Source organism: Pristis pectinata, chromosome 20 (genome assembly GCF_009764475.1).
Source record: "Pristis pectinata isolate sPriPec2 chromosome 20, sPriPec2.1.pri, whole genome shotgun sequence".
NCBI classification, from domain to species: domain Eukaryota; kingdom Metazoa; phylum Chordata; class Chondrichthyes; order Rhinopristiformes; family Pristidae; genus Pristis; species Pristis pectinata.
This window is the reverse complement of record NC_067424.1, coordinates 19937003-19958062: the sequence shown is the minus strand read 5'-3', so window position 1 is coordinate 19958062 and position 21060 is coordinate 19937003. Positions and strand designations below refer to the sequence as shown.

The 21060-nt window shown below is 37.5% G+C and overlaps 1 protein-coding gene across 6 annotated transcripts in view; it reads right to left on the bottom strand.

Moving 5' to 3' along the window:
- LOC127580978 (TBC1 domain family member 22B-like) overlaps positions 1–21060 on the bottom strand; it is a 260989-nt gene that overhangs the window by 75933 nt on the left and 163996 nt on the right. For all 6 annotated transcript variants that reach the window (XM_052035004.1, XM_052035008.1, XM_052035005.1 and 3 more), the window contains 2 exons: positions 17640–17715; positions 1035–1162 (listed from right to left, as the gene is read on the bottom strand). In XM_052035004.1, the coding sequence (XP_051890964.1) occupies positions 1035–1162; positions 17640–17715 (204 nt within the window). The remainder of the gene's footprint in view (positions 1–1034; positions 1163–17639; positions 17716–21060) is intronic.

Sequence of the window (21060 nt, the reverse complement as noted above, 5' to 3'; positions counted from 1 at the left end):
CTGTATATTCCAGCAAAATCTGTACAATTGTGCTTACGTGATATAATAATGCTAGCAACAAGAGATTTTCCAGCATTTATAAAATAGTAAGTGTCCCTGGAGCAATCAGTCATTATTATGAATATTTTGTGTTTTAGAAACAGAGTATAAAGTTTTTTTTTTTAAAATACAAGTGATGCACAGTATTGCAACATAAAACCAGGTGTTTATCATCCATGTCTTTTGAAAACATAGCAAAATCACATTAATTGCATATACTTAGTATTGAGCCTTGCCACCTGATCCCTGCCAAATTGGACCTGACTGTAATGTCTGGTGAGGTTAGGCTGGGCGTTGATGTGCTAGCCCGGCTCCTTACTTCATTTACTTCAGAATGATTTGCTTAGCATTACTGCATCTATCCTTTTCCTGGTTTATAACAATAATGTGCCATATAACAAGTCTCTTTCTTCATTTTTCTGCAAATGCCTTTGGTTCAGGTGCATTATGGGAAAAAAAACTAAGTACTCAGCTCAGTTCAGGTCGGCCTGGTCAAGTTAGGTTTGTGTTGAGATTTAATTGTACACTGTAACAAACTTCTAAAATTTCTATTTAGTATGACTTACAGCTAAGCCTATAATTTTTTTTTCAGCAGTTCATCTTTCACATTTGTTTCACATTGCCATCTCGTATCCTAAGCTGGTAAATAATTATGGTAGCTGATTTCCATATGTTAACATTCAAGTCACAAGAATAAAATACTCAAGATGAAAGAGATCATAAATAAATCAGACATGATATCAGATCTTGGACAACATTTGAAAGATCTTACGTTACACATCAATGCACGTAAATGCCACTCAATGGAACATGTCAAAATCAAGCTGTTACAAACTTTGTTTCTTTCTTTCTGGCATCAGTTTACTGGCTTCAGTTTAAGTCAGTGCAAACCATCTTAAATCCTGGCCTGCATTAAAAGGTGCATATGCACAAGTTAGAAGAGTTAACACTGGACTAACTTGAAAGTATTAAGAATGCAGTGTTGCAACATTTACCTGATATGTGTCCCAAAGACGGATGGTGCATCGGAGTGGCAGCTCCCGCATCAACAAGTTATTCATCCAGCGGAATGCGAACTGCAAGTATTCTACCTCATATTTCCGGAAGTGAATGTGGACTTGCTCTGTGGAGAAAAATGCATGAAACACACCTTCAGATAATTTTGCTCATGGCTTTTTTTGTAAAGCCAAGTATACCAACTGCAGAGCCAAAACTGAGCATTAGGTCCCAAGTTCAAGTGCATGTCCATACCAGATTGATTCAAATGAAAATGGTAGTAGGAACATTACATAGACTTCCATGACAATGAAATGAAAAAGTTGCTTTTAATTTTTGTCTAGTTATGCTTGTTAGATATATTGTGAGTGCATGATCAGCTTAGTTATTTTGTTCTAGTAAATATTTTGCAAAATATTCACTGTCAAAGATTATGGGCACACAGGCAAAATACATGAGCTCATCTGTACAAGTGCTGAAGATGGCAATGCTGACAATTTGTATCTGCGAAATGCAATGGTTTTCAGCAAAAATGTTTCTGAAAAAGAATTTGCATTTGACAGAGCCTCAAAATTGGGAGAGAAGAATCTCCCCCAATTAACATTGCAGTATATTTCAATCAGCTTCTGCACCAATTATGATACAGGTGCGATCCTGTCCTCTCCCAGGAAAGGACACAAATTCTAGGTAGTGGAACAAGTTTCAAGCAGCTGAATGAGGAGTTCTTGGTTCCACAGATTTCACCCTCACCAACTGAGCACGATATTCTAGAATTTCCTCCCAGAATCTACTCAGCATTTCCTCCTTTAATTCTAAGGATATCTTATATCGTTTGACATCCAACTTTATCATGTTACACACTTGTATAAATTTCTTCAAGATGATGTGTTAAATGCAAGAGTATATCAAAATATTAAACAATGAGCATGTGAAGTCTTGTTATATTCCATGGCAAGAAATGTAAAGGAAGAGCTGACAGACACAACATTTCTTTAAAATATTAAATTCATTATATAAAACTGATATCCTATTGTGGTCAACAGTTATATCAGTTTGGGAAACAGAAATAGACCTAGTTGGAGAATTAGGGTTACACTGCAACGCAGGCTTAGATTTAGAATATACAAACTGCGATCACCGGATGACCACTTTACATAACCAGTTTCATTATAAATATGAACATGAGAAGTTACATTGTATGAAATTCATACACTAATATAACACAAATATATCCAGAATAAACAAGGCCTTTTTTTAAAAAAAAAACTAGAACTTTTCACATGGACCAAGAAAGCAAATTGGATCTGAAAGTGTATCCAAACTCGCGCTCAAAATAGCGTTAGAGAAGCATTCACTTTTGTGAAAATCTCTGACAGAAAGTGTACATGATATCATGCTGGTAAAAGGGTTTGTGTGCATACGTGTCCAATGACCACTACAGAATGCAGGGCACAGAGATTATAATACAGATTGGTGTATGATGCTGATCTGAAGCCTTTGCTTCCATTTTGCAACTGCACTCTCGAACTGATGCACAACTCAAACTTGCACAATTGAACACTGCGCTTGGTGATGTGAAACTTCCCCCAACAGCACTACTTAATGAAACTGGATCACTTAATAGATTTTGTTTTTGGCTGTTGCACAAATTGGAGATTTTCTATACTTGGTTAAAGTTTAAGCACTCTACAGCAAGTAGACTGTTTGGTCTTGCAGCACTACATGTCACTTAAAACAATGTTTAGAAAAATGTTGCTGCCAGACATAGATATCCTCGCTACTTCCATGAGGATCTGAAGAAAGAGCACGTCAAACAAGACAAACTGTTGGAAGAGGGTTGAGGAGAAAGCACACAGAAAAGGAAGAGGATGCAACAAGCACTGCCCCTTTTCGACATGACCAGAACATTTATCAGCAATATGAGCTACACCTATCCCTTCACTGTCCTACATGCTCTACCTTCCTCCACTGATGTCCTACGACTCTTCTCCTGACAACATTTAAGGTTCTCTATCAGTTTACCCCAGAAGTGAAAAAAAATCACGAAATGCATGTTCAAGTCCATTTGATTAATTCAGTCATTAATTAAGGAATGTAAAATGAAACTCATTAACTTTGCATATTCCTTTTGTGCCTGATATTCATCCATCTTTATCCTTCAATGCTCTCACAAAACACTTCTCCAATGGCTCAAGCATGCAAGGCTGTTGGCTTCCAAATGAGGAAAGTGTAGGTAGCCTTGGTTGGGGGGTGGGGGGGCTGTGGAGGTGGTGGTAATATTGAGCAGCAATGTGCCTATAAGTTTCACAATGCACCATTTCAAACTTGACTACACCAATCTGATTCACAGAAACAGGAAGAGGCACAGTTAGAGCAGCATGGATGAAAGCATAAACCTTATTATCCTGAGCAAGTTCCAGTTCTTTAGAGCCACTGTCATTCTCCCAGTACAGTACTACTACAGATCTGTTGATCTTCTGGAACCCCTGTCAACAGTGAATTAGAATCACAAAAGTAGCAGTCCGAGCTTCTAAGACAGCAGTTAAGACATTGATGGATGCTTTTTTGGTTGTAATGAAATCTCTGACATTGACCTCCTGAGGCTACATCATAAAGAGCTCCATGGAAATGCTAATACAGTTGATTCTGTGATTCACTTTAGAAGGAGTGGGCTCCATGTTCTGCAATAAGCCCAATGACAAGCTTGAGTTTGAATCCTTGATGTTCTTGCTGTGGGCAGGCTTTTTGATTGGCCTTCCAGTGATTGTTATGTCCATCAGCTTTATTCTGCAGCCACGCTCAAAGTTCTCAGAGTTTTCTTAACTGACTCTCATCACTGGTGAACAGCCACCTGTCGCATCATTTCTCCACATCCTGGTATCTTAGTACTTGTGCCTAGTGCCTCACATGTGACAAGCCCTTCTCTAATTTGGCCTCAGTCAGTCTCATGGTGGGTTGAGAGTACAAAATCAAGTGGTATGAACCTTCATCCTCTGACATAAGATGCACAGCACAGAAACAGACTATTCGACCCAATGAGTCCATGCTGCTGTTTTTGCTCCATTTCAGCTCCTTCCTATCTTTCCACATCCTAATCAATTGGCCTAACTGTTTATTCCCTTCTCCTTGGCATGCTTGTCCAGCCTCCTCTTAAATGCATCTATCCTAACCACCTCAATCACTCATTGTGGTACACACAGTTCCATACACTGGTCACTTTGAGTAAAGAAGTTACTTCTGAATTCCCTATTGGATTTCTCAGTGACCATCTTAACCCACTTTATGCATTCTTTCCTGTTATGTAACTACTGCAATTCTGTAATCATCACTGAAGATCTTATCTGCATTATCTCCAATGCTTCAACATCACTTTCACAATTTTCGAACAGACTTTATGCAGCTCTCTTCAGTGTGATTTAACCAAAATAAGTTGGCATAGCTTCCCAACTCATCAATTCTATCCTTCTACAAATAAACCCTAGTGTTCAGTTTGTTTTGGTTTTGCACAGCTTTGGGATTGGCATAATTGTGCTCCAAGATTCTTTTATTCCTCTACCCCATCTGGACTTGCATATTCTAATAATGACCTCCCAGTTCTTCCTACCAAAATACCTTTAATCTGTGTTGAACTTCATTTGCTAATTATTTGTCTTTTCCGTATTTATTACTGCCTCAAACCAATTTGATAATATTGATGCATTTAGAACTTTTGTTTTGATTCCAAAGTCGAAATGGTGGAATACAAATTAAGAACAGGGATCCCAGCATTATGCTTATGGAATACCATTACCCACCATCTTCCATTGTGAATAGCTACCCTCCAGTTCAATTCTCTGCTTTCTGTATCAAAGCTAGTCACTGTTCTCTATCTCTGGATTCTTTGATATACCTAATTTTGTGTCAGAAGTGGAGCAAGAAAGAATCTAAAATGAAAAAGGAACAATAATTCAATTGTGGTGAGTAGAGAGGACTAAGAAAGAAATACATGCTTACATCATCTGTTGTTTCTAAAACAGTGGGATGAGGAAAAATGGGCAGGAACATAAATTATACACAGATATGCACTCTCAATCCCTCCAATGAAACCAGTGGCCATAGCCTTGGAGATACCCTCTCTAATAATCACCCTATACCTCCAACTTTTGTAGTTGCTTCACCTAATCCTGTATAAAAAAGACAGAAGATTGTCAATGAGTGTCCTGCAATACATTGGGATAGTTGGATCACATGAAGATAAAACAACCAGCATGTGTGCACTGTCAATTGTGGGTGCAATGCTTGCAACCTTGCCAAACTTATGAGAGCAGGTAGATGAACCAAACAGTTGAATATTTATTGATAAGGATTGTTTAGTGACATTATTATTGCAATTGGTAGGATATAGATTTGAAGACAGAATTCAAATACCTTAACTCAGATCAATCAGGTCATTCAAATTGATCTTGTACTGTAAAGATTCTTGAAGCCAAATTTCCAAATAAGTCTTGAGTGCTTCATGTCCAACCCCTCTCCCCTCCCCAGTTTGCCCCATCCCCAGCCCTTAAGTTTAGAGCTTAAAGTTTATTTATAAAAAAAACCACTGTGATATGTAACAGAATCATCAATGTTACACTATCTTCGAAGATAATATGATGCTTTTTGGTATGAGTGATACATTTACTTAACAAACCCATGTAATTATGCTCCTGATATAATTTCAGGGGTTTGGTTTGCTGAACAATTTTATGGAATTGAATCAGTTGGGATTTTTAAAACGTTTTGTTCACAAGATCTGGACATCATTGGAAATGCCTGCTTTCATTACCCCTGAACTGAGGCAGCAATTTCAAGTTAACCACACTGATCGATCTGGAATCACATTTATGACAGCCCAGGTAAGGTGAGCAGATATCCTTCCCTGAAGAACTTATATGACATTTGATGGGCTTGTATGATAATCCAGTACTTTCATGGCTACCCTAAGATTAGCCTTAATTACTCAAATTTAAATTCCTCAGTTTTAAACAGGGTCAATGCAAAGTATACAGAGGGTGCAACAAAAAAGCTTAACACAAATCTGTGCTGATAGAAAAAGCAAGCTTTTCCAACACTTTTCCACCTAGAAGTGCAGTAATGTTTAAAGTCTATAACAAGGGTAATTAAAAGGGATAAAGTATTTTATCAATTTGCTACTTACTGGATGAGAACAAAGTTCACATTCAATAGCTCTGAAGACAACCGCAAATTGAATCAGGCATCTCTTCAAGGTTCACATAAAATTGAATCTACTCTGCACTTACAGCAGTAAATTGCAATTTTGTAAAGCATATGAGGCCTTTTATAGTGCTGAAGCAGCAATCACAACAGGAAGATTGCAGACACAGTGAAAACAGTTTTATTGTTAACAGCAGTCTGCCTCGGCACTCAAAATAAAATGTGCATTTCTGCTTTTATGATAGTCCTGTGCATAAATTGTATGACAGAAATGTGTGATATATGCAAGTAATTCAACTTCATGGCTTAGCTTTTCTAGAAATCATTATTTCTTCACCATCTCCCGAAGGGTTAACACACAGGATTGAATATATTTTCTCGACAGTTCAATCTGGCAGATGCAAGATATTTTTAATTGATAAATGATATTTCCACTATTTTTAATACAGTTGCTGGCGAATTCATTTTTTCTTTCAACAAAATCCAAATTTTCTCCATCTGTTTGAAAATATTCCTTCTGTGTATTCATACAAGTATTAATCTGAAACTAACCAGCTGATTCAAGACACAATGAAAAAGGAGTTTTGCAGCAGTTGCTTCTCCTCCATTTTAAAAGAGAGCTGGGCCAATTACTTATTTTATCGACTTAATAACTTTTCATAATGAGCAATTTTGGGGTGCGTTATTTTTCATTTCCCAAACTTTCTTTGAATTTGAACATAAAACTTACTTTTATTCCAATTTGATTACTGCTATAATCAAATAGGCAAATCCTGAAAAAAGCCTTAAAATTGCAACAATGTAAACAGAAAACATCAATGGCAACCAGAGAACTAGCAGTGAACTTCTGACATCAGAGCAGAACAGAGTTCAAATCAACTCCTGCTGACAACAGAACAATTTTAAAATCTGTTGTTTATAACACTGATGATATTGAATGGGTTGTCCAATATGATTGGTTGAGTGTTTAACATCATCGGAAAAACTGCTCAGATTGGCAAATTCAAAGCTGGGTTCTTCAGAGTGTTAATAACAAAATACTGAGCATGAAGGAGAGAATTTTGAGTCCAAAATTAGACCCGACACATATCCCTTTACCATGGGAGAGCAAATATTCTTGTTTATAGTGCATGAACAAGCGTGTAACTGGCTAATCAAGTTTTACTCTAGTTTTATTATGATCTTGATACAAGTGACTTTTTTTTGAAAGAAGTGCAATGGGAATAAGAGCTCTAAATTGTTGATACAATTTCACAACAAACAGAATTCAGCAATGGAATGACTGTACAACAGGTTATATTGGCTAGTTTTGAGAGTCTCCGAACAGTGCTATGTAGCTAGTGGTAAAGTCTGTGATACGGTGATACTGTGCTTCTGGATAAATTGTAGACAAATTGGCCACCTATTCATGCAAGATGTTCTGGAAAACTGATAAGATTGTTCTGACATCAAGAAAACAACATTGCTAATAATAACTACATGAAGGATAATGGTATATTCAGGTCAAATAAATACAGCATAATTATCGTAAACCCAGGACACTGATAATCACTGAGTACAACTTTCTTTTAAATGTGGCTACTTATAAAGTTTGCAACTTTTTCCACAGTCTTCTCCTGCTTAAACCAAACCACAGACATTTGCTTCAAATACTTTATAATAATTTCTAGATTCACAAACTGCAATGAGTTAATGGCTTAAATCTCTTCGGACTCAGCCTGTCTGCAATTTTCCCCATCCTTATAACCTATGGATACATAGGTAGAACCTTGCTGGGCCTCTGGATTCTTGAGGCATAGTGAGGCACAGTGAGACCTCAACAACAATGAGACTTCAAACAGCTTTGTCCTGAGGCCCCAAACTCAGAACACCCTGGTAGAATTTGACAGATGGCAAAGTTGGAAGCAGTTTTTCGCTTTCTGTCAATGCCATAAAGCAGTTTTAAGAATTTTTAAGTGTCTTTGACATGCAAAAAAACATTTAAAACAATTAAAATTGATGTAAATTATTAATTTAAAAAAATTACTATAAAAAAGGTAAACTTCATTAAAGCACAAAATAAATTGAAAATTATTAATAAACTGCAGGAAGATAATTAAAATAAAAATCATTTGCTTTCCCTGTTCCAAGGGCTGAAAATTCCCACTGAAATGAATGCAGGTTAAATTCTACTCCAGGTTTGACAATGGCATAGGGCATTTCCTTGGTGTGTTCTGGAGAATCCCAAAAAAAAGACTAGGCTTTGGTGATGGACTGCACATGCAGGTTCAAGCAAGTCCATAGCTTACAATGATGTAAATGCCTTATATTATTCAGCCTGTTAATTTTTTGCAATTACAGACCAATTAAAATGTTCTCCTCACTGAGGGTAGCTAATCTATATCCCTTTGTCGGGTTTCTATGTCTTCCTCAGAATTTGTTTACCCACTCATCTTTGTAATGTAGGAAAATTCTGTTCCTTCATCCAACTCATTAATGGAGATTGCAAATAGTTAAGGCTCAGTGTCAATCCCTGTATACCCCACTCAATTGAAGTTTACCAACCTGAAAATGATCCACTTATGACAACTCCAGTGGAATATTCCCACCAATGACTTTTCTTATCTCCAACCAAACCTATTCTACAGCTTGATCTCTGAGCCAAGATCACCGTGCTGAGCTATTCCTCTAATAGATCAATCCCACCTCTTTTACCCTTCTGCCTATTCTTCAAAATATCAAGTATCCCAGAACTTTTAGTTCCGATCATTGGTCACCTTACAACCATGTCTCTCAAAACCATCAAGTACTGGAGACGAATGTCTGTTCAGGTTTCAAGATAACACCTAAAAATGCTTTTGTGAACAATTGTCTAGAAATGGGATTAATTATCACTTGTATTTTAAATGCAAATTGTGCAAAAATCTATTTGATCGAACTAGTGATTATTTCCAGGAGCTGGCCAAGATTTCACAAGGCTGGACAAAACAAATGTGCACTTTTTATGTTGGTGCACCTGACATTTTTCCAGCCTCTGATGTGCTCCTAATGACATCATTTTCCATTGAACTCCCATTTCTTCCTTCATGATATAAATTGGATTTCAAAATTGGATTTAAAAGGGACACTTCATTGGGGAAATGTGGCTGGGTACAATAAGCTTCTTAAATGTAGCATCACTGTGTCCACAGAATATCCTCAAAGAAGGGCATCTTGCTGCTCAATGACAATAGTGAACTGCTCACCAGTGGCACCTCTGCTGAATCTTGACATCAAGTTGCTACCTAGAGGCATTTTGCCTGTCCTGGCTGGATTATAGTACACCTGCAGAGAAGCAGGAAACGAGTGCTTCCACAGCAGGCCAAGTGAACCAGTAAGCACAACGTGATGAAATTGCCACCAATATCCAGCAAAATGTACACACCAGCTGGAGCAGAGGCCTTGCCCTGGTTCCCCAAGCTCTGCTTAAATTGTTGTGAAAGATTGAGATGGACTTCTCCTGAATATGGTGCAGCAGACTCCATGTCCCTCTGCATCTTCATCATGGCACCAGCCTACTCAGTGCAGGCCTGCCTCTTTGATCAGGGTACCTCAATAACCTTGTCATCATTACCCCTTTGGAGAATGGACTGTTTTGTGGATGGCAGTAGGGTGGAATGTCAAAGATGGAGGGCAGAGGTTGGTGACAGAGAGAGCTGAGGTTGGGATATGTGGTGGATGTGGTTAGAGTGACAGTCATGCGATTAACCACACAAACCGAGTCAGCATCAGCATGAAGGAGCCTTACTTCTGTTGCTCTAGAGTTCATCTTGACCTATCCAGTAAGATCATGAAATTTCTTGCAGCATCAGTCCCCATTTCAAGTATTAACACTCAAGGCTGACACTAACCCAACCGTCTTTCAATGGCATTCCTCCTGCCCCCTTCCTCCACCACTCCTTCCTCAGCTCACAGAAAACCTGAAGCAGCGTAATATTTCATGAATCATAGCATATGAATTAGAGAAACTTTGTGGGGCAAGTTGACATTTCCTGGGTTTTGTCCTGATTCCCCTGCCCCTACTCCCTACATCTTTTTCAGTACAAGCCAGATGAACAACATTTCATCTTCTGAATTGGCACTCTTCAGCCTACAAGAAACAACAATAAATTCAATAATTTCAGATTATCAGTCATTCCAATTTTGATTCTTCATTTCCAAATTTTTTTTTGATTTTATTTCATCAATTGCATTTTTCTTTGACCATTCTCTCAGAACATCATTGTAACTGAAGATTCAAGTGTTAGAACTCTTTCTATACCTTAAACAATACCCAAGGTGCAAATTTGTCTTTATTTGTTATTTCTATGACCCAAACATTCTTATGAAACTTACGAGTCTCAGGTACACAGGCTAAAGATAACAGAGTGCAGGATTAAATAATAGAAGGAAAGAAATGGAGAAGAATTGGTTGTGCGCATACAAAAGCATAGAAAATGTTTCTAAGTTCAGCATTATGCAAGCATTGAAGAACAAATGTGTGTTTACATTCTGGTGGACATCTGTCAAAGTAGAAACAGCATCTTTAAAGTACTCTGTATTGGTGGAAGGATTTTCAAGTAGAGGAAATGTGGCCCAAAAAATCTCTGGAACATTATAAGATACTTAACCCTTTGTCCAGGGTCATTGTATTTTCACTAGGACCTACGAATTGCCAAATTTTGTTACACTGTTGGATACACAGTCAGTGAGAGGCAAGCACAAATGACTCTATGGGTACATCTCAGAACACAGATGCTCTGTAATCTCATAATTTAATGCTAGGAGATTTTCAGCCACACCATTCCTGACATACTATGTGATATGAATTTTTTTTTCCAGAATCAACCATCTTTTCTAAAGATCAAAATTGTTTGGTGGTATGGTTAACCTGTCGATAGAGAGCAAATATGCTCAATATCATCCAGTATACAGGCCACACTGCTGATGAACAAGAGTAAAATTAACTCTGTTCGCTGATAGAAGCTCAGTTGATTTTAAATATTTGCCACTGTCATAACTATCCAGCATGAGATTGTGATTAATTTATTCATACTGTTCAGCAATACCATAATTACTTTGAAAGAACATTATAAGACTTCAAAGGTACTGTACAAATCTCTACTAACTATAATGCTTAAACTATGTGAAGATTATAAATTGAATTTCATTCTGTTACATGGAATTAAATTATGCTAATCTAGGAATAATTTTTTATGCTTACATTTGTAAATGATCTCATTCAAAAACAACAGCTATGAATTGTTAAAAACAAATCAGTTAATTAAATTATTGAAGGAACACCATGTTTCAATGTTATGAAAAGCAGCCATGATACAGTTGAAAGTTTGAAGTAAATTTATCAGGTTCAGCTGGAGAGTTAGCCTATTATAAATTTGTGCTTTTTATGAAGTGTGGGGTACTCTTCCATGCAACATCCATAAGTTCATCACCTTTGTTAAGCATGTAAAATTTACCATCTCCTGACATTATAAAACAGTAATTATTGGAAACAACAATTCTCTCAATTCTGTATTTATTTGAAACAATAATTACAGAATTAATAGGAGAGAAATGTTCCTTCATAGCTTTCTATCTTTCATTAAAGTGCTTCTCTCAGTTCACATAAAAGTTTAAAATCAATCAAGTGTCTGGCTTTCTCCAAAAATCCCTTTTCAAACTAAAATGCATGATAAATTTTAAAAACAAAGGGAACCGCATGTGCAGGAAACATTAACAAAAAAGGTAACTGACATGAATTTGTCCACAAATACTGATTGACTACATGAATCCTTCCGCATTTGCTCTTTATTGTAGATATATTTGACCTGAAATTTGAAAGAACTAAAATGTTTCAGAATATTTTATGAATTTTTTTTATAATCAAAGGTCACTGCCCTGAAATATTCACCCAGTCTCCGTCTTCCTCGATGCTACTTGACCAACTGAATATTTCCAATATTTAGCACAATGAACTATTGAATCCAACCAACTCCAATTTTGCTTTACATGAATATTTCACAGCAAAATGCTGGCACTTCCCTCTGTGACCTCATGAAGTTGAGGTGGAGTAGCAATTGAGCACTTTGCCTGAAACCTACACAGCAAATTCACCATGAAAATCTCCATCAGGTGCAAGATGGTGCAAAAAGTGATTGTGCAATGACTTCAATGAAGGAAAATGGCCATGAAGGACAATGGTAAGATTAAAAAAACACACACATTGCCAAAATGGCAATTTATGGCAGGATATTTTTGGAAAAGAAGGATACAAATGAAGTAGCTGGTGTATGATGACAATGGCATAACACAAAAAACAACTTTTGTATTGATTACCATGGAATTAGTTGACATTTTCCATCTCATTGAATCTATATGAACGTATGACAAAACAGCAGAGACACAAGCCCATTGAAACACAACAGACAAATTGGCTCAAGATTTTTTTAATGATATGACTTTTGTTCTTATTTGGAGGTCATGCTTTTTAAGTTATGCATGCTTCAATTTGAAGGCGATATGATTTGAACATGGTAACTAAAGGATTTGGAAAAAAAATACAACTAACATATTCAACTTAGTGCAGTAAGTGTATCTTGCACATTTGTAAATATCAGCCAATCAGGATTTTTTTTCTGTTTATGGATACTCAGAACACACAATGAAACTAAATTAAATAGAAGATATTATTGTCCATCATTTAAAAACTTCCACTGTGCAATGCCACCACTCCACGTATTTTCTTAAAGCAGATATGCAGGATTGAAGATAAATTGCTTCCACTTTGGTTTTGAGGTGACTGATGAAACTAATGTGAGAACTGCAGGCTGTTCCACAAATGGTGCAGGAGAGGCCAAACAGAGCAGGAGGGTGAATAGTCTGTGAGGTGGTGTGCTCCTTCCACCATTTATGCAGGACTTCTGCACGCTCCCAAATCATGGACTCAAGATTTTCATTATCACTGTGAATGCTCCTTCTCCACTTAGAGTGGTCATGGGTCAGGAATTCCCAAAAGTTAGCAAGGATGTTGAATTTGAGGTGGCTATGAGCATATCCTTGATTTTGTTTTTGTTTTAGGGTGTCTGGTGTTAGGCATGCGAACCATGTGACCTGGCCATTGTAGTCATTTGGGTATAACTTGAGCCTCAACGCTGGTGATGTTGGCATAGGATAAGACACTGATGTTGGTTTACTTATCCTTCCAGTAAATGAGGATCATTTTGCAGAGGAACTGTTTGCAATATCTTTCCAGAACCTTGGGGTACCTGCTGTAGGTAGACCTGATCTCAGCTGTCCTGTAGCTATGCCAAGTTTGAAGTCAAGATGTTCAAACACTCTTTTCCTCAATTGACCAAATGCTGTGTTGGCATATCGAAGGTCATGGTGGATTCGATTATCAACATTTGCCTTCACTGAAGGGTGGCTCCTGAGTGAAAGTAGTGATTTATGTTTTCCAAGGTCCCACCTTGAAATGCTTGTTGGAGCGTGGTGCCTTATAATGGGAGCTGGCTGGTCGAAAATTTTTGTCTTGCAGTTGCTGAGTGCAAGGTCTGCCCTCTCCTATGCTTCAGTGAACAAGTCGACTCAGCTTCCGAGCACGAGTAAGCACAAGCATCAACTGCATAACTGATGTTGAGACAATTTTGGTTCTGTATTGCAGTTGCCGTCAGTTGAACAGTTTCCCATTATCTCTGAAGATTAGTTCCACTTCCATGGGAAATTTGTAGGGGGTAAGGGGCACTGTAGTGAAGAAAATTTGACAAGGAAATTTGTGGGGCAAATGCACAGGCTTGGTTGACACCAGTCTTAAGTTTGGCCCTGTTCTGGACCCACTGGTTATGATCATGGCTTGCATGCCACCATAAAGCAAATACAAGATGGAGTCGGAGTAGCACAGTGGTGCTGGAAGTAGTACAACTATCTCAGGAGGTCCAGTAACCCAAGTTCGATTTTAACTTCTGGTGCTGTGTGTGGGAGTTTGCACACTCTCCCCATGACTGTACATGTCCTTTTGGTGCTCAAATTTCCTCCCATGTCTTGACAACCAACACATCATTAGGTGAATTGTCCACCGTAAATTACCCCTTATGTAGGTGGGTGGTGGAAGAATTGGAGTGGGGAGGGTGTTAATGGGCACATGTGAGAGAATAGGTTACAGGGAAAGAAATGGAGGAATGGAATTCTTAGGATTGCTTTGAGATCCAGCATAGTATTGATGGGCCAAATAGCCTCCAAATAAGTCATAGAGCAATACAGCACAGATACAGGCCCTCAACCAGAAAAGGCTGACCAGGGTGCCCACCCAGCTAGTACCAATTTCCTGGGTTCAGCCCATATCCGTCTAAGCCCCACCCCTCCATGTACCTAACCAAGTGCTTCTTAAATGATACTATTGTACCTGCCTCAACCACTTCCTCTGGCAGCTCCTTCCATATACTCAGCATCCTTCTGTGTGATAAAGTTGCCCCTCACGTTCTTTTTAAATCTCTCCCTTCTCATCCTAACCCTATGCCCCCTAGTTTTGGACTCCCCTACCCTGGGGAAAAGACTGTGACCATCCACCTTATCTATGCCTCTCATAATTTTAAACACTTCTATAAGGTTGCCCCTCATTCTCCTATGTTCCAAGGAATAAAAACCTAGCCTGGCCAACCTCTCCCTATAATTCAGGCTCTCTAGTCCTGGCAGCATTCTTGTAAATCTTCTCTGCACTCCTTCTAGTTTAACCATGTCTTTCCCATAACAGGGTGACCAAAACTGTACACAGTACTCCAAGTGCGGCCTCACCAACAACTTATACAACTGCAACATAAAGTCCCAACTACCATACTCAGTGCCCTGACTGATGAAGGGCAGCATGCTAAACACCTTTTTCACCACCGTCTACCTGTGACATTGCTTTCAATGCACTAGGCACTTGTACTCCTCGGTCCCTCTATTCCATTACACTCCCTAGGGCCCTACCATTCATAGTACAAATCCTACGCTGGCTTGACTTTCCAAAATGCATCACCTCACATTTATTTGTATTGAAATCCATTTGCCACTCCTCGGCCCACTTCCCAAACTGATCAAGATCCCCCTGTAATCTACAATAACGTTCTTCACTATCAACACCACCTTCTAATTTAGAGTCACCCGCAAACTTACTAATCAATCCTTGCGCATTTGCATCCAAATCATTTATATAAATAACAAACAACAAGGGTCCCAACACTGACCCCTGCAGCACACCACTAGTCACCGGCCTCCATTCTGATAAGTCATAAGAAAAGTCTAAAATATGATTTATGGTAATTTTTGTGATTTAGTAATTTCACGATAATAGCAAGACTGATGTCTCTGGTATATCCTCATCTTCCCAGAGATGATGTACTTGAAACTGAAACTCTTCACTGCCTAGTCTTAAAACAATATCAGGGATATCACCCACTTCTGAGGCCTTGTTTTTTTAGTCAGACTAGGAACTTTTGTTGTCAGAAGTTACAGCAAGGCCAGACTGAATAGGTTCTGTGGGATGCAGTCAAGAGTGTTCATGTGAAGGACAAAGTCGTGACTGATGAAGACTTCGAAATGTTTCTTCTAGCAGGGACTGACAACCTCTTTGGCCTTGGTAGGTTCACCTCCATTTCTTGGCACTCATTGGGGTGGTCCTTTGGGCGCGTGGACCACGGACAGCCATAACTGTGCTGAAGCACCCATGAATGTCATGGCTATCAGTGAGTTTCTGAGCCTCATGCGCTCTTTCCACTGTTCTTTAGGTCATGGGCTTTCTGTTGGATCTCTACCATCACGTGCCTGCAAAACTGTTTTTTCTTTTTGAGTAATGGTGGAACTTTCAAATCTAGGCCACTATATCAGAAAACAGCGTATCAGAATCGAGAGGCATCAAGCTGCAACTTCAATTTCTCCACAAATTTCACTGGCTTGATGTAGCTTCATACATGTCAAGTTTCTTCATTCAGTTAACATGAACACTTATGGGGTCCAGGTTTTGAAGAAAAGGCCGGTATCCATTAAGAAAAAAAGAAAGCTCTGATTTTGCTGTGAATTACCAAAAAAGACCTTCATAAAATTTGATTTAGTTAATACCTCATTCATTACTTCTTGCCTGTTGCATTACCACTTGCTTACCATTAGTTATAAAGGAATTGTATTTGCCCCTGTTTTTCAATGGGAATGTCTTCCATCTATTCCATTGTTATCTGTTGCAGTTTTGTAATAAAAAAAATTAGGTCATTCAAAATTAAAATATGTGGCCTTAAGTATAACTGAAATGATGGCTGCCACAAAAGAAAAAGGGAGGTGGAGGGAAGACCAACTCCAGCACCTCCATCCTTTCATACAAGCATTTACACTGTAGTATTAGTCTCACAGGCTCACAGGTACAATAGCCGAAGTGAAGAGAATCAAACATAGCCAGAGTTGTGTACAGCAATTCCAATCTAAGTGGCTTCTCAGTTTGAGCTCCTCTCCATCTTTATCTCCAATGTAACTGAAGAAGTGAATCAGCAAGTCACCCCAAAGCATTTTAGGTCCAAATAGAACAGTTCCACAAACGTTGCTTAACCTGCTGAATTCTTTCAGTAGTTTGTTTTTTCACTCCAGATTCCAGCATCTGCAGTCCCTTGTATCTCCAAGTAAAAGTTGTCCAAGAGTGACGTCTTTCAAATTCTACTTACTCCTCTTTTGTTGAAAGCTCCTTGCATTGACTTGATCTCCTGCCACAATACTCAGCTGCGATTAGAAATCAGAACTTGGAGAAACTGGAACCATACAAGTTTTTTACTAATTTAAAATATTATTGCCACAGCAGCTTACTAGCATAGCACAACTTCTATGTGCAAATAAATGTTCTACTATAAAATCAAGTCAAACAGAAACACAGTACAACCAAGATGCTGATGGTGTCAATAAAGCAGACATTTAATTATTTCAAATTATTTGCAGACCATTTATTATTGTCTTGAATCTCTCAGCGTGCAACAGAGGTTTAAAAAAATGGATAACGTCCTGTGAAACTAAAGTATATAATATAGGTTCATGTGCAAAATTCAGCATAATATAATAGCATGTCTAGTGAGTATCAATACAAAGCTGAATTTTTTTCTTGTTAATCAATTTGCCACTGTACATTAGGTTACCCTGATAGAAAAGGCACAATGATAAAATAAACTTGAATTAATTATTTTTTTAAAATTAAAATCAGCTGTAATAGGACAACAGACCAATGAATTACACAAAAAAATCATAAGCCAAATTTTCCTCGTATATCCACTCACCCTAGCATGAATAAAATGTATTTCCACAGACAAGTATACACCTATGTTAACAATGATACCTTGACAAATGCATAAAAATAGCTACCATCCTAGTGAAGAATCCCACCTTACAATAATATCTTCCAGACTCACCATCAATTCTACTGATGAGTTCTTCAAGTGCTTTTACTTTCTTCTGAATCCCTGGTTGTGCAAAAGTGTAATTGTCCTTCAAGAAAACAAGAAGTGGTTGCTTAAATAATGGCAGAAGGTCTAATCATTATTAACCAAGATCTATTTTCAATATCAAGTTCATTGTCAAAAGAGAAAAATAACAGAATATGATGGTGGTTCAAAATATTGCACAGTGTATGCATCTCCGTGGACTGCTGTTAATCCAGTGCATTTCAGGAAAGGAAACATGCCCTCTCTTCATCTTCCCCATTCACTGATATTATCCAATAGAAAGGATTTGATTGCATAAGGTCTTTACTGCAGGACACGGAGTTTGAGGCACGATCCAACAGCAGGACCTCAAGCCAAAATTAGCTTGCCTGCCACAAATGGACTGTTAAAAAGACATTTTTTCAATTTCTAAGCATGTAAATTAACCAGGTTAATTGTTACCACATATTTTGTAAGGAGTATATGCTGATCAATCACTTAAATTTAGCAAATGCACGCAAAATGGTCAAATACAGAAAGTGGGCAATTTAAAAAAAAATTGCATTCTTTCTATCAATAGTTTTTTTTTAATTATAAATCAAACCTACTGCATTTTATCAAAAGTCAGAACATTTCCTCTTTAACCACATTGTGGAAACACAGATATTTTCAGCTAACTCTGTAACCTTTACTTGAGTAATCCAGGGACTTAATGATCATAATAAATTACATAAAAGCTATTGGGACTATGATAAATAAACAAAATGTTACTTCTATCACTGTAATAACAATTTAATAAATAATCTTTCAAAATGCTGGAATAAGTAAATTGAAGCAACAATCTTGAGAAAAACTCTAAAGCTACCAGGCTTTTTGTCGACAACTGCTGTTTACACCAAAACATGAGCCTTTTTAAAAATAAATTCCTAATGTTAATGTGTTATCCAGGATATCTACCAAGATAAATATAATTAGCTGAACATATTCTTATACATTAAACATAAGTCTATCACTCACTTTTCTCCTTTCTTAAAGTTTAAAAGCAAAATTATAACAAAAGTGAATTACAAATGAATATATTTTTGCAGTTTTGCCAAGATTCCCCAGTATTAGACAGGTTTTGAGATCCCACAGTTTCAATGAGAAATCTAGGCCAACAGGTTATGAAGCAAAGGGGAAGGCATGTTTTTTTTTAAAATTGCTTCAATTACTTCTAAAAAAAATCAAAGTGATTTTGTATGTTTTAATGAACATTATTGCTATTTTTTTCAATTTTTCTAATTATTTGTTTACATTTTAATAGTTTTTTAATTGTCCCTGAGTGACAGTAACATTTAAAATCTATGACAGCTTTGATAGGATGGCAAAGTGGTATAACAATTAGTACTGCTGCCACACAGCTCCAGAGACACAGATTCAAACCTGATCATGTATGCTGTCCTGCAGAATTTAGATATTTTTTTCCATAATTGGGTGCTTTCCTCTGGGAGCATAGGTTTTCCCCATAACTTAAAGATGCTCCATTAGGTTAATTGGCTTCTGGAAATTATCTGTTTAATTTACACACAAAACAAATCAGGAGGAGGTTGATGGACTGTGTGAAGTAGAAGGATTACAGGGAAATACGGAGAGTGGGAATGGAACAAATGGGATTGCTCCCCAAGAGCTGGCATGGACCCCTTTGGCTGGATGTCTCTCTTCAGTGCAAGTATAACATAGAAGGCAACACTGATGTTAAAAAATATCAGGAACATTTTGAGATCAGTTTCACCATTTGCCGATGGCTTAGTTGTTGCTCAAACCTTGCTGACTAACTTGCTGCATCCACCCCAGGCAAACACAGATGACAATTTGAACCAGTCTTTATCTTGGTTTCTAACAAGTATTCCTCTAATATCAGTGTTCAGTCAAATCACGTCACCCTGTGAATTTTGTCACTTTGATTTACTTACAGTTACGAAGACTAAAAATAATGCAATTTTATTGACCGGAATTTTTCAAATGACCAATATTAACTAATTTTGCCAACCACTAATAAAAAGTGTAAAACTGTTGGAATCTATCACTTTGGACAAAATAAGAACTTGGGTAATGCTGAAACCATTAGAGAGAGCCTGCATGAATTTTAAATTCTTGGCCAATAAAGCTAATTGATTTTTTTTAGGGTAAGTAATAGTGCAGATAAGGGATAAATGGATTTCAATTAGGATGACAAAAATGAAAGTGTGTACACATTTCTTGATATGGATAAGGAACTATTTAAGAGATTAGAGATAAAGTGTGCAAATAATAGGTTACGTGCTTTAATTAACGGGATTACTAATCCCATCTTCATGGGCATGTCAATTTTTCATCATTTTTATAAATGCAAGATAATAGAAGTCAACTACAACAATAAGCAGAAGAATGGGAGCAAAAAGTTACACAACAACTTAAACAGGTTAAAGTGAGTGGGAAATAGTGAAACAGGCAGAGATCAATAGAAGTGACAGAAAATACTGTGGATGTCAAAATGATGGGAACCTAAGAATTGTGGACAAGTAGGCAGACTTGGAGAATTCATGTAAAGCAACAACTAAAAGCATGTGGACAGGTACAAGGAATAATTAGAATGATAAATGGAACATTGCCCTAAATTCCAAGGGGAGAAAAATACAAAAGGATGGAAGTTATGTTTTAGTATCTTAAAACTTTATTTAGACTTTATTTAGAGTACCGTGAGTGGTTCTGAGAACTAAATGTACAGGAAGTTATGATGTTCTTGGCATGCACACTGTGGAGATTGACAAGAATGATTTTGGTACAAGAATGGTTAAGCAAATGCAAGATGGAAAGGGAAAAGGGGCAAGAGAAAGGGAGATGACATTCTTGGAGGATTTGACTGGGTACATAGGAACAATGCTTCCTTTGGCATTGTTGGTCCTGACCTTCAAATGAGAGCCAGACCAGTCATGTGTGATATCAGGAAACTATACCTCACAAAAAGGCTATCAGATATCTGGAACTCCCTCCCTGCAAAAGCTGGTTCAATTAAAAATAAAAACTGAGATAGGTAGATTTTCATTAGCCAAAATAATCAAGCAATATTAATAGAATTACGAAAAGAGATCACACATGATCTGACTGCATGGCAGAACAAGCTTGAGGGACTTAATAGCCCTCCCCTGAACTAATGATTCCAAACATATATTTTACCTTCACTATTTCAATCTAAACTTTTGAGCAAAGTGTCAATATTTCATGCAATTAGTTCAATCATGTGCTTATAGTTAATAAACAGCACTTTTCTTTAGATGCTTCAGTTAATGATTCAGTCCAATGCTCCACAAGATCCTCGTCACATTTGTTGAGAATCAGGAGAACACCACACTATTTTGTAGGTTTTAAATACATACTAGATTTACGGAAC